General features: G+C 34.1%; 1 protein-coding gene across 1 annotated transcript in view; it reads left to right on the top strand.

The window, feature by feature from the left end:
- The first annotated feature begins 1,225 nt into the window (after positions 1-1,225).
- LOC134665675 (uncharacterized) overlaps positions 1,226-12,900 on the top strand; it is a 39,291-nt gene continuing 27,616 nt past the window's right edge. The window contains exon 1 of the mRNA XM_063522617.1: positions 1,226-1,285. Coding sequence (XP_063378687.1) covers positions 1,283-1,285 — 3 coding nt within the window. The 5' untranslated portion in view covers positions 1,226-1,282. The remainder of the gene's footprint in view (positions 1,286-12,900) is intronic.

Below are 12,900 nucleotides of genomic sequence, written 5' to 3'. Positions count from 1 at the left end.
TACAGATAGAGACAAACGAGTCACATCTAATTCTAACTTGTAATACGTTCATGAATAACGCTATTACAAGTAAAGGATCTCAGGCTAGACCGGGCCGGGGCCGGGTCGGAGCGTCCGTCGCTTCGTTTTCTATGGAAAGCACCACGTGATCACCGGTCGGCTGTCATAGAAAATGACAGGTCGGACGCCTCGGCCCGGGCACTGCCCGGTTTAGCCCTTAATCCTCAGTTTAGGCCATCACACACATACAAAATGTAAAGCTCTTCGGTTGATGGTATTTTAAAAATATTCCTTCTAAAAAGCCATCTGAATAGTCAGACCTGAAAGTTGTATGTTTCAAAAGCTCCACAAATTAATTATCTAGACTATTTTATTAGATGATCATAAAGTCATTCACTCGGATCTCGTGGTGTTACATCATATTTTACCTGACCGTAAATATGATAAATCTGCATACCAATAAACTACCTAAAGTCAAGGTTAAAGTTAATTAATTATAAATTTGGTTTTTACATTTCATTTTAGGCCCGCTAAAAACAAATCTTGCAAGGATGCTTTTGGACAATGTACCTAGCGTGTTTTAAGAATACGAGTATGATACTTATGTCCCACAATTTTTTTTTATCGAAAATGAAAAAGACCCCGTTATTCATAAAACAGAAAATCAATTTATTGTTATTTTCAATTTATTTATTTAAAATATAATGCAATTTAACGGAACTAGCCTACATTAGCTTACATTTCGTGAAAGTTTAAATGCTATTATGAATAAAAAAAACGTCAGCCGATTATATCGCAGTGGGAAGACTGTCAGCTGATCGTATAAACATATTAAAAATACACCTGTCTGTTGGATAGCTTTATCCATCTAAAGATGGATAAAGCCACGTGATAAAATAGCCATCACTTTTTAACACCTTGGGATAGAAAGTGACGGACACCGTTTTATCACGCTGTCATGTAGACAAGAACGACCATCTTATCCGTACTCGGATATAAATTTAATATCACATGAAATAAATCTTACAGGATAACAAAAGTAACAATTGTAAGTAATAAAGATAGTGTGAGATTCATACCCATATAATATTTCAGGTTTTTATATTTCAGGTATGAATGTTTAATTGTTTTCAGGATAGCACACCAATGAAGAGCCTCCTGCGGCTTTCAGGCTGTATATCCGAAGCTATATAGCGAGCCGTGCGCCCGCGCAGGTCACAAGTGCCGCGTCTTCGCCGCGTAGTGCCGTGTGAGATGCAGTGAGTGGAACACAGACAGAAATATGGTGAGTCCGATGAGAGCTTATAAATAGGCTTGGTTATTTGTAAGAAATTTATTTTTAAAAGTTTTTAATACAAATTAAGGATTGAAAAATTATAGGAAATGTCAAAATTTCCTATAACATTTAGGACTTGTAGGAAGGATGACATTAAAAAATTGTAGTGGAGCATAAATTATATATCTGCTGAACCCTACCTTGTTTAGAACAATTTGAAAAAATTGTAGCAAACGAGCAATGACAAATAAAATTTAGGACTTATAACGTTCTTAAAAGTTGAGTGAAAAATGCCCAAACTATTCATAATAAGAAATCTAATTGGCAATTTTGGCTCGGACCCTTCTCCTCAACACCATATCAGTCATAGGTAATTTATAATTGACCCATTTGTCATTTGTTACTTCTGATTTTACTAAAAAAACCTAGTCAAATACAACAATATTTTGTTAACTCAATAAAACTGTATAAACAAATAAAACATATAAACTTTAAGTGTAATTGAAATAAAAACTTAATTGACATAATGGAGAAGGCGCGTGCGCATGCAGTTAGTCGTGATCTTAATCAATTAGGTAATTTATCAATGCCGGTGTTTAGTTTTGTAAACAAAGATTTGTTTAATTTTGTAAACCAAGATTTTAATAGTATTGTTGCTGATAAAGTGTTACTTACTCTTTAAGGTTTTTTAATCTTACTTCTTACTTTTACGACGAAGGGTCTTACTTTTTTTGGCAAACCATAACATTTTAACAAATACTCTGAAAAAATTGTTTAAATAATAGTAATCAAATATTTTCTTACTATTTACACAAAAAATGGGGCTTGCTTACTTACACAAAGATGACTTATGTACTCAATAGGTTCAGCAGTTTTTTTTTCAGTGTATGACAAAGTCTACGGGTCTCTATTGTTTTCCATAAAGTTTTAAGTCATAATGTATTGTTTGTCTGCATTTTCGTTAGTCATAATTCGGTTTTTCTCAGAGCGTAACTTTTCAGGACTGCCATAAAACTAACCTAAACTATATAGGATAACCTTACTAAAATCATGAAAAGTTAACGGTTTCAGAATTATGACTAATGATAATCTGACAATCGTCACATTAACACCTTAATAATTATGTCAAACAAAGGGATCCGCAAATTGACAGTTAGAGATAGACACCTTTTTATAATAGATTCATATGCGTTGACATTTATGTAGATCATTTATTACTTGCTTCATTTGGTTACCAAATCTTATAATATATATTATCATCCATAACTCAAATGTTATACTCAATTAAGTTAAATATGTAAAGAAAAAAAACAACTTACAAATTCAATTTACCGGATCTATTAAGCAGCGTCTTTTTAATTAATCTGAATAAATTATATAAAATATTTTAAATTATTTATGAGCCTAGCAACGAATAAATGTCAAGTGATAAATGACCTTTGGATGATCCACATTGGATATTACAGGTAAAAGATGTTAAGGTCAGGGTCATATTCATTTTTAAGTTGAGTTCAGAGTCGAACGGATGTATCGATCTTCTTTTTTTATTACAAATTATAAAATTGCATCTTTCTTTTATAAAAAAATATTTTTTTGATACTTACAGAAATTAACATACATTTTACAATAATTTGCTATTTAACATTTATAGAATGAAATATGTCGATTATATCTGTAAAAGCCCGAAGTACGGCAAAACCTAGGATTTACCGGTGAAACCTAGGTTTTACCGACGCCGATCAGTAAAAGCCCGAAATGTTAAATCTTACTAGTTTACTTCGGGCTTTTACCAACACCGATATGGTAAATCCTAGGTCTTACCACGGCGACCGGTAAAGTTTGAATCATGCACTGATTCTCAACCCCTCCCGCTCAAAACCCCGTACACCGCGTTAGGTTAGGTTGGAACTGCGAGCCTTACAGAAACGAAATGCTACTAGAAAAGTGGGTGGTTTTACCTCCTTTTCTATATAGTGCTCCATCTACCATAATCTTTCATCGGGCCCCATAGAAGTCAGTATTTTTTTTCTTAAAAATTATCATCTAATAATCTCAAGAATCAGTGCATGATTCAAACTTTACCAGTCGCCGTGGTAAGACCTAGGATTTACCATATCGGTGTTGGTAAAAACCCGAAGTAAATAAGTAGGATTTAATATTTCGGGCTTTTACCGATCGACATCGGTAAAAACTAGGATTTACCGGTAAAACCTAGGTTTTGCCGTACTTCGGGCTTTTACAGTAACATATACAGTGCGAGAACCAGATAGCAAAAACGATGTTTTCCGCTATCTACACATATATGACACTCTAGTGAATAATGTAAAACATGGGAGATATTTCGATTAGTTGAAATTTCCCTGCAGTTGAAATTGTCCCCCCTGCACCATACTTGTTCATAATTTGACTAGTATTTCGTATTTTTTTCTCCCTCTCTCTCTCGGTTAAGGTTAGCTGAAAGAGAGCCCTTGGTTATGAATGAATGAATGAATATTCTTTATTTCAGACCAGGTCCATATAAAATTAAAATAAATTTTATTCTCAGTGTTTTATGTATATCTACTTTGTGCAATAAAGTGTTTTATTACTAAAACAACGTAATTACAGTAAATGTATTCTTAATAACGAAACACAATATAATGTTATCTGGTTTTATTCGAACCATTAAACGTTTATTATACAAAATCTTATCATAGAATCAGAATTATAAGCTAAGAAATTAAAGTTCACACAGTTAAGATTTGGAACAAAATACAAAATGGTTAAAATGATTTTAGATAAGGTCAATGCTGCCAAATCCGTCTGCGGGAAATTCCGTACATAAGCGCTTGTTTTTCGAACAATAATTCAAAATTGGTATCTCGACAAAACAGCTAAATTGCTTTCAGTTTCAGCAGTCAGTAAGTTCTATAATTGCTTACGGTTGAAAAAAAAAGAAATATACGCCCGTGTACAGATTTTACGGCAGACGAATTTGGCCGCATTTTAATTTCCTTCCTTAACCATAATTTACAAAAAAAACTTTGTTTATAATCTGATCCTTTTTGCCGGAAAAGTAAATAATTTTAATAAATGCCTCATTTCGTTAAAATCTAATCACTGGTAGACTAAACTATACCATAAGCGAGTGGACAAAATAAAATAAATATCGTAGTGTACTCAGAAAATCAAAGCATGAATCGATATGATATTAACATCTATGCATCATGAATCTTATGCATTCGTATAAAAAGGATGTACTGACAATAATGTCACATCTACACCTTATTTTTAAGTCCGAATGCGCTTGCAGGCGCGGGTCACAAGTGACGCAACGGCTAAAGGTCACCGCGGCCGGTGCTTACTTCTATGACAATATTGAAAATTAAGAAAATCGTGTATGAGATGAATATTAAGTTATTGAAATGAGAAATATGCCTTGAACCTAGCTACCTACTACCTAGATTGCTAAAAGTTTTCTTGACATAGATTTAAAAATAATTTGCTATGCAGACTTGTTGCATTGTTACTGATTACTAATGCAGTTATTCATAAACGTTTGACAAATCTAACATAATAATGATTTATCCCTATCAGTTATTTTGACGTTTCTATTTGTAAGAAAGAGACAAAATTTAACAGACGTTTGGAAGGCGTTGCTAAGTTCAATGAATAAGGAGATAATAGCTATAAATATGTTTATACTTAGGTATATTGTTTTTGCAGTCTACGATTTCAAGTATTTTTATTAGTACATATTAGTTTACAACAGTAGAGAGCCACGTAGAAACTTGAAAATATTGATACTTAAAGTATTTTAGTCCAGCATATTATAAATTAAATAAATATACCATAAATAAGAAACAAATTACTGAAACTCTAAACCAATTTTTTAACAAGCAGATACGTCTGCGAGCGATACTTCAAATTTATATCAGGGAGCCTACCAGAAACGTAACTTTTTCCATTTTTTCTTTAATATAAAATTTACATAAACTTTAATAAATAAAAATTATGTATCATGTTATATGTATACAATACAGGATATGTTGTATCATACAATGATACATGGATGGATAGCAAGAAGCCTTACGCTATGGCAAAGGTTGATCCGATAGCAGGATATATACTCGCCGCTGCCCTTATCTAGACAACTTTAATTGATACCGAGTGGAAATACCGAACATATAAATATACATACGTATTTTATTGATATACTCAGGAATAGTTTTTGTGAACATGGACTACAATAAGGCAAAAATGCTAGTCCTGGCAAAGAATTAAGGATGACTCACGCTAGACCGGGCTGGGCCCGGGCCGAGGCGTCCGACATGTCATTTATCTATGACAGCTGACCGGTGATGTGGTGTTTTCCATAGAAAACAAAGCTCCGGAAGCTCCGGCTTGGCCCTGACACCAAAGCCGCTTTCCTAGCTACGTCAATTATGTCTTACGTTTTAGAGCGCAGCGTGGTGTTTCGGACTCGATCCCTTAATTTTACACCTTATAATTATGTTGCGCTCCATAGCTCTCCATATCTCTTATAATTTATAAAACTAAATATTAATGAAGCATTAAAAATTAGACTTTGGCAAGAAAAAACGAATTGATTATTTCCACATGTTTTAATTTTCATATCTAAAACGATAAAAATATCAAAACTCAATAGTACAATCGATAAAATCTCGAATGAATTCCGAAAAATCTATAATTATAGCAATCATAGGTTTTTCCTGCCAGTAGATGCGTTTTATGCAAAATTTTCTCTATTTTTCTGATTAAATATTTATTTTGTAAAAACGAACAACTGTCCTCATCTCTATGATAAAAACTGCAAGAATCACAATTACAAACTATATTATATTTAATTAAAATACTTTTCTAATGATAAGATCATCTTATTAAAAGATTCCTCCTTCATAGTCATCATTGTTATCAATGCTTGACTTTTAATTTGCGTAACAATAAGCCTTGAGGTCTCCAAGTATCAGTGGTCAAGAATTGATTTGAATATGACTAAGTTTAAATCAATTACGACAGGTATCAAAGTCATTAGCGCCAAGGACAAGTCATCTGTCAATGATTTGATGAACCAGAGGTAAATTCAGATGTAAATTTCTTGTTATCAAACGGTTAGCCACCGTTTCGAGTAGAAACTTTCTACCAGAGATGTGCGAGGATGCATAGCGAGGGATGTGTTTGTTAAAATCCAATAGAATCACTTCATTTACCTGTTGTCGCTCAACGTAGCTTTAGTCGCCTATTTTTTATTGGTTCTTAACAAACACATCCCTCGCTACGCACATCCGCACATCTCTGGTGGAAACGCACCCTTATGGTTATGATAAGTCAAAAAAAATTCACTGTTGGCAGCTGACAGAACATATTCATAATAACTGTTTGATAACAAGAAATTACTATTTGAATAGGTCTCCAGTAAAAGTTTTATGCACCGAAAAGCAAAAGTATTGAACGGCGATTAGTTGATTACATATTTTTTCACCCACTTTTGAACCATATCCCAAAGTTTTAGAGTTTAAATTTAAACATGTTTTCGTTGGTCAATTATTAATTGTAGAAGAAGTCACACAAATCACAGGCAGACACGGTTTATGCTTGTACAATTTATGTAATGCAACTTGTTATCACAATTTCCGTAGATAATTTACTACGGTTGCTTTAAATAATTTAGCTTTACTAGGTAGGTACCAATACCATGATAAAAAAAGCTCGAAAATGGTAAAGTAACTTTAAAACATACCGAATGTACCAAAAATAGTGTGTAGATTAGAAAATGTAGAAGATTTTTTAAAAGTGATCCTACACTTTGTTTGTATGTCAAGAGCCTTTATCTCGAGAACGCGAAGAGGTATCGAGTTAAAATTAAAACCAAATATTATACCTGATAGTATGAGGGGCTGTAGAGTTGTAGACCTCTACACCTCTACGGCCCCTTCAAGCTGTGAAAAAATCAAACTTCTAAGTAAACGAATGATATGCCGTTTATGCCACAAAAAACGTATATTTCGACACTCAAGGGAATCAAAATTTATAGGGTAGCCATTGACTTAGAACTATGATATTTGGCAAGCAATCTTATCGTACACTACAAATATAAGGAAAAATCTGCGAACCATAAATTTGTAAAAAATAAAATAAAAGTTAAATATGTTTTAAGAAACCATCGGACGCCAATCCAACTTGTGCTTGGCCGGTTTTGCCCCATTAAGAAATATAAACACAATTGATAAACTTAATTACTAAGACATTAAGATCTATTAACAATCAGTTAAAGAGTTGTCGCTATGTTTGAACACCTGCGAACACACACACATACAAGCCGGCCGTTGCGCCACATACAGACAAATGAGTTAGCTAAGTGTTATCTAAACGATTTTTCCTAAGAAGTTGTACAATGCGGCGCGGAATGTTGCAAATGTACAGCGGTTCTCAGACAGCTGTGGTCCCAGCCACGAGAGGTAGCGGGTGATTCAGGGCATTCTAGTTGTACAGTGCTTATACATTTTTTTTTCAACGAGAAAAAAGTGCCCTTAAATTTCCATACATTTTTGATCCTTCCATTCCACTGTCATTGTCACTGTTATAAAAAAAAGTTCATGAAAAAAGGGTAACAAAGTAGAAGTGAAAATCAAGATTTATCTCAAGAGATTCTTCCTATTAAAATTGAAACAGTTCGATTTCTGAGAAGAAATAACATACAATAGTAAAATAAAAGAGTGTTTTTGAGAGATTAGACAAGTCTTTTTATTTTAAATTGTATACTACCTAGTATACAATTTTAAATAAAAAGAATTGTTTAATTCATTAATCGCAGGCTAAAATTAAAACAGTGGAAATAATTGAAAATCGATAAGAAAAGGAAATTTAATGTAAGTAATCAAGAATTTTTAAAAATAAAAAAAGAACTCATTATTTAACGTATGTATTTTACATACGTTAAATAAATACATTGCGTATTACATACGGTAACACGCAACTGTATGAATTTGATGTACTTTAGTGTACAATTTATTGATATCGAGTGCATAGTGGCAAATAAAACCAAACTGTGTACTTAATGTTGCTTTTACTTAATGATTTGTTTAATTATACTTTACGTAATAATCAATTTATTATTCGCATATTTAAAGTCAATAAATATATCAGATCAATTCTTAATACCAGATCTTATCTTCAAAATGATTATGGAATGACAATTTTGTTTATCCGTAGATAAAAAAAAACTATAATTAAAACAAATTGGTGGTCTCATCAATATTAAAATGACATTGAAGGAGGCTTCATTACTAATACGTTAAACTCGTTTCAAGACTGGTGTAACGTCCTCGTGTATTTTATTTACATATGTGTTTTAAAATCTATTTGTAGCATAAATAGCACATCAAAATAAAACATAAATTTCCGCGTTTTGGAACATCGCAAGCGGAACCGAATTTGCAGTAAAGACGAACACAAAAAATCGGATTATCATAAAAACTGGTTACATTCCCTAAATGTTACTTGTTATGCCTATTTAGAGAATTCTTCATTAAATGCCACCTAAACTCATGTTCTTCCTTATTTTTTTTTACCATTACCTAACCTAATGAAATAATAAAGATACCTGTATAAAACTAGATTACTATTCGTATAGGTACTTTATGAAAATTTGGTAATTCCCATTAAAACTAACATTGAATATTTACCTTTATTAAATAAGAGATAGTCATTGCATTGCATAAAGGCATTTATTTTATCATCTATTTAACATTATATTCACCAATTTGATCATCATTCACTGTGTTAACTGACTATAATACTACTGGATATGACGTTAACATTATTTTTGAAGATTAAATGAACACCAATGATGGCAATGATCAGTTTTACATGATCGACTTATGTTCAAAGTTCAAACCTTAGAGTAATGTGGTAAACCCCACCGTTAAAGGAAACCGCTGTAAGCTTACACCCTAGCCCCGCTCTAAGCAATATGTACGCATGTCAACGCTTCCACAATGAGATGGAGCGAGCGATAGTTTTGTATTCATTTGTTTAGCCACCAGTGTACATATTCACAACGTGTACTCTTTAGTCGGCCAGTTAGTTTGACCTACGATTTCAAACCATCTAATTTCTGACTCCACAAGATCAGATGAGATGAGATGTGATTTCAGGATCCACTTAAATTTTGTGCGTTTTTTGTTGCACTTACCCGTGATAATAACGCGTAAAACTCAATATAGTCGCACCAATAAAAGTCTGCAGCGGATTTGATAGCCCACGCAGTGTATGTGTTATTTATACGTCATAATTTCATAGAACATCGGGCTATCAAAATCGCTGCAGACTTTTAACGGTCTAACTCTAAAAACTAGAATTTTGCGTTAGCTCCCTCTTAATAAAAACTTGTCCAATAGCCTATTGTAGTGTGAAGTGTGAACGTGCTGATAACGGAGGCAGTACAGTCTGCTACACAAGTGATGAATTGTTCCAGTCGCTGCCATAACAAAGACATAGGTACGGCCTGATTCGAACTTTAAGATACGTCAAAAATTTTATAAAGATACGACATGGATCGGATGTCAGTGTCAAAAGTAAGACATTCGATGATCCGGATGATACATATATGCGACCTACATCGTATCTTTTACAAATTTTTGACACATATTAAAGTTCGAATCAGGGCGATAAGCTTTGTTGTCTTTCGTAATGCTCCGGTTTCTATGGAAACGCGGTTATACTAACCTTCTATAATAGAAACAATGTAGGGTATAATTAATGCAAAAATATCAAGTACACATTGAAGGTCATGGGATTTGCGGTCTCAATAGAAGAAACAGTTTGGTACTTCAACCGAGTAATATAATAGAAAATAAGTATTTTAGTATTTATTACAATTCTGAAACGATTTAAATAATTAATAATTCAATTTTAATAAAGGAATTAGGTAGGTGTATATTTGGTCGTCTCTAAATTTCTTCTGTTAGTGTGATCGGAATTTTATGGAGAAACATAAAAAAATAGAAATGTGCATTTATTTATGTGTTTATTTATTTGTGTCTGTGTTAATGATGTTTTCTTTTATGAGTATTTATGTATTTATCCACAACAATCTATTACCTATTATATCATCGTAATCAATCCATAATACAAGTCTCATCGAGCTTACTGTGGGACTATTTAATTTTAGTCTTTTTATTTCCTCACACGGCGATTTATTTTTTATTTGGCCAGTTGAGATCAGTAATTTTTGTTTCAATCCTGCCTTGCAGGATGTTTAGGAAAAGTTGTCATGCCGTATCAGGTGTCCTACCATCATGCCTCTCCTATTTCTAGGCGATTACTCCACCAACAAGACCAAAAGCTCTTAAGTAATGGTGATAATGAAGATTGTCTCATAATATTTATTTATGTAACATAACTGTACAGGGAAAACCATCGAACATTTAGGCATTCTGTACATATTGCATTGTATAACGAAATATCATGATTAATATATCTGGAAATAAAGTTTCATATGTCCAAGCAATCTGTCCGATCCAAGGCCCTCGCACAAAACTTTCGTCCCATTTTGCAATATCTCATAATGACGAATCACGAGATTACAGGCTTCAGAAGTGCCGAATTAATTTACGCCTTATATCGAGTAGAATGAGGTCGAGTTTGTATTGACAGGTGCAATTAATCGGCCTTTTGCAACACTTTCTTCGATTTCTTGGATGTTCTGGGCGACCTTTTCGAGATTGGCATTCGGTTGCGATAATAAAACACCTGTGTTAAATTTACGAAGCTTAATAGGATACCTAGGTGTAATTAACTGAAATTATAGCCGGATTCATTAGATATTTTATGACATCACATTTTCCTTACAACTTAAACTGGCGCATACTCCACCGACAAGAGCCATGCTCTTAAATTATGATGATGATGATGATGATTTTCCTTAAAATCACCCGGTTGCACAACTATGTCTCACTGTACTTACCTCTTAAGTAGTAGGGCCTACCGCAAAAATCGTAAATCGATATTTTGTTATCTGTCTCTCTATCACTCTTGCATATTCGAGTGATAGAGCGGCAGGTAACGATGTCGATTGTCGATTTTCAATTTTCTCGGTAAGCTCTCTGGTGTTTGTCGATTTCTACGTATTTACCTGCACTTCTGTCTGTTTTGAGTTCATAAATCGACGAATCTAGCAACATAAAAACTAGTTTAATGTATTCAAAAGATACTTAAATACATTACAATACGTAGCGACCCCCCTTTTTTAAATAATTTCGCTAAATGTAAATAATCACGATTACTCAGCAGTGGCCCTAGTGTGCACGTTGATGGGCTCTCAAATTCGATAAAAGTGAAACAAAGAACCGTGTAATATTGGGCCAGTGAAGTGTCATTATATTTTATTTTGTTCTTCCCCCCTTGACCGTGGTGACTCCGAATTCCTCTGGCGAAGGCCATAATGAATCGATTCAGTCCTCATTACTATCAAATTAAGCGACGTTGGTAACATTTGATCAGCCTTGAGGCAAGTAGGCTCCGCAGATGTCGTTAGGCGTAGGCTTAATGGCTTGACTTAAACAAGTATGAAGACGTAATTGGAATCCTTTGGATGTAGATTTAGCTTTGAGGATTCAAAGCGTATTCTATAAAATAAATTTGATATGCATTAAAAAGGACAAGGAGCCTCATAAATAATGGATTTGTGCTTAGGTACACTGTTTTGTTACTAAGGTAAACCAAAGATGCATGCAAGTCAGTAGCATGTTACTCGTACGAAAGTGATTGGCGGCCATTTGAATAACAAAACAAATGCCGCTCTTTACAGCTCAGAACTTTTGCTTTCGATTTATTTCTGTTTACGTCGACCCTAAGAACAGAAAGTAAAGTTTGAAAAGTGTCATTTTGACACACACTGTGAGTAGGTGTCAAAATTATCTTCTATTACTATTGTACGAGTGAACGAGTGTGTTCAGAGACCCGGAGACAGGCCGAAAACGAGTGTGTATATTACATACTGCTTCCGTCTCGTCTTGCTCTTATGTACCTACTCGTCTCATCTCGTCCTTCTCCGATTGGGTAGGTTTTTGGCCGTGACTCTCTCGACTCGACGAGGTTGTGGTTGTACAGCCAGCAAGATTAAACTTAAGTACCGTAAAGTCGGGTTACTTTAGCCCTGGAGGGTAACTTTGGCCATTGAGATTTACTCGGTCCAAGTTATATTATTGCACTGTAATTATGGAAATATGACATGAGGTTGGTTTTAGCTAACCTTTGACGTTTTTATGTTTTTTATTAGACCCTTTTAAATGAGTGCACAACGGGACTTAATCGCGTATTTAAGTTTTAAGATTTACCTCCGACGTTTCGAGGACGGCGTTGTCCCCGTGGTCTCGGAGAAGACTGGCTCAAGTTGACATCAACATCTTCTAGCCGCGCGAGTTTTTCGAACTACCCGCACTTGGTCTTGTTTATCAGTTTGAACGTTTTGCGCACTAGGGATGTCACTCTGTCGACACACAACACTAACGATATTCGATTTATCGACTGTCGATATTCGTTTCCGCTTACATTTACTAATGACTGGATTCCATGTGGATGAGATCTTAAAACCCTCGTCCCGATTAAAATTGCAATGTTTT

The sequence above is a fragment of the Cydia fagiglandana genome, chromosome 7 (assembly GCF_963556715.1).
Source record: "Cydia fagiglandana chromosome 7, ilCydFagi1.1, whole genome shotgun sequence".
In the NCBI taxonomy this organism is placed as follows: domain Eukaryota; kingdom Metazoa; phylum Arthropoda; class Insecta; order Lepidoptera; family Tortricidae; genus Cydia; species Cydia fagiglandana.
The sequence above is the reverse complement of the archived record's forward strand: the minus strand, read 5'-3'. Positions and strand labels throughout refer to the sequence as shown.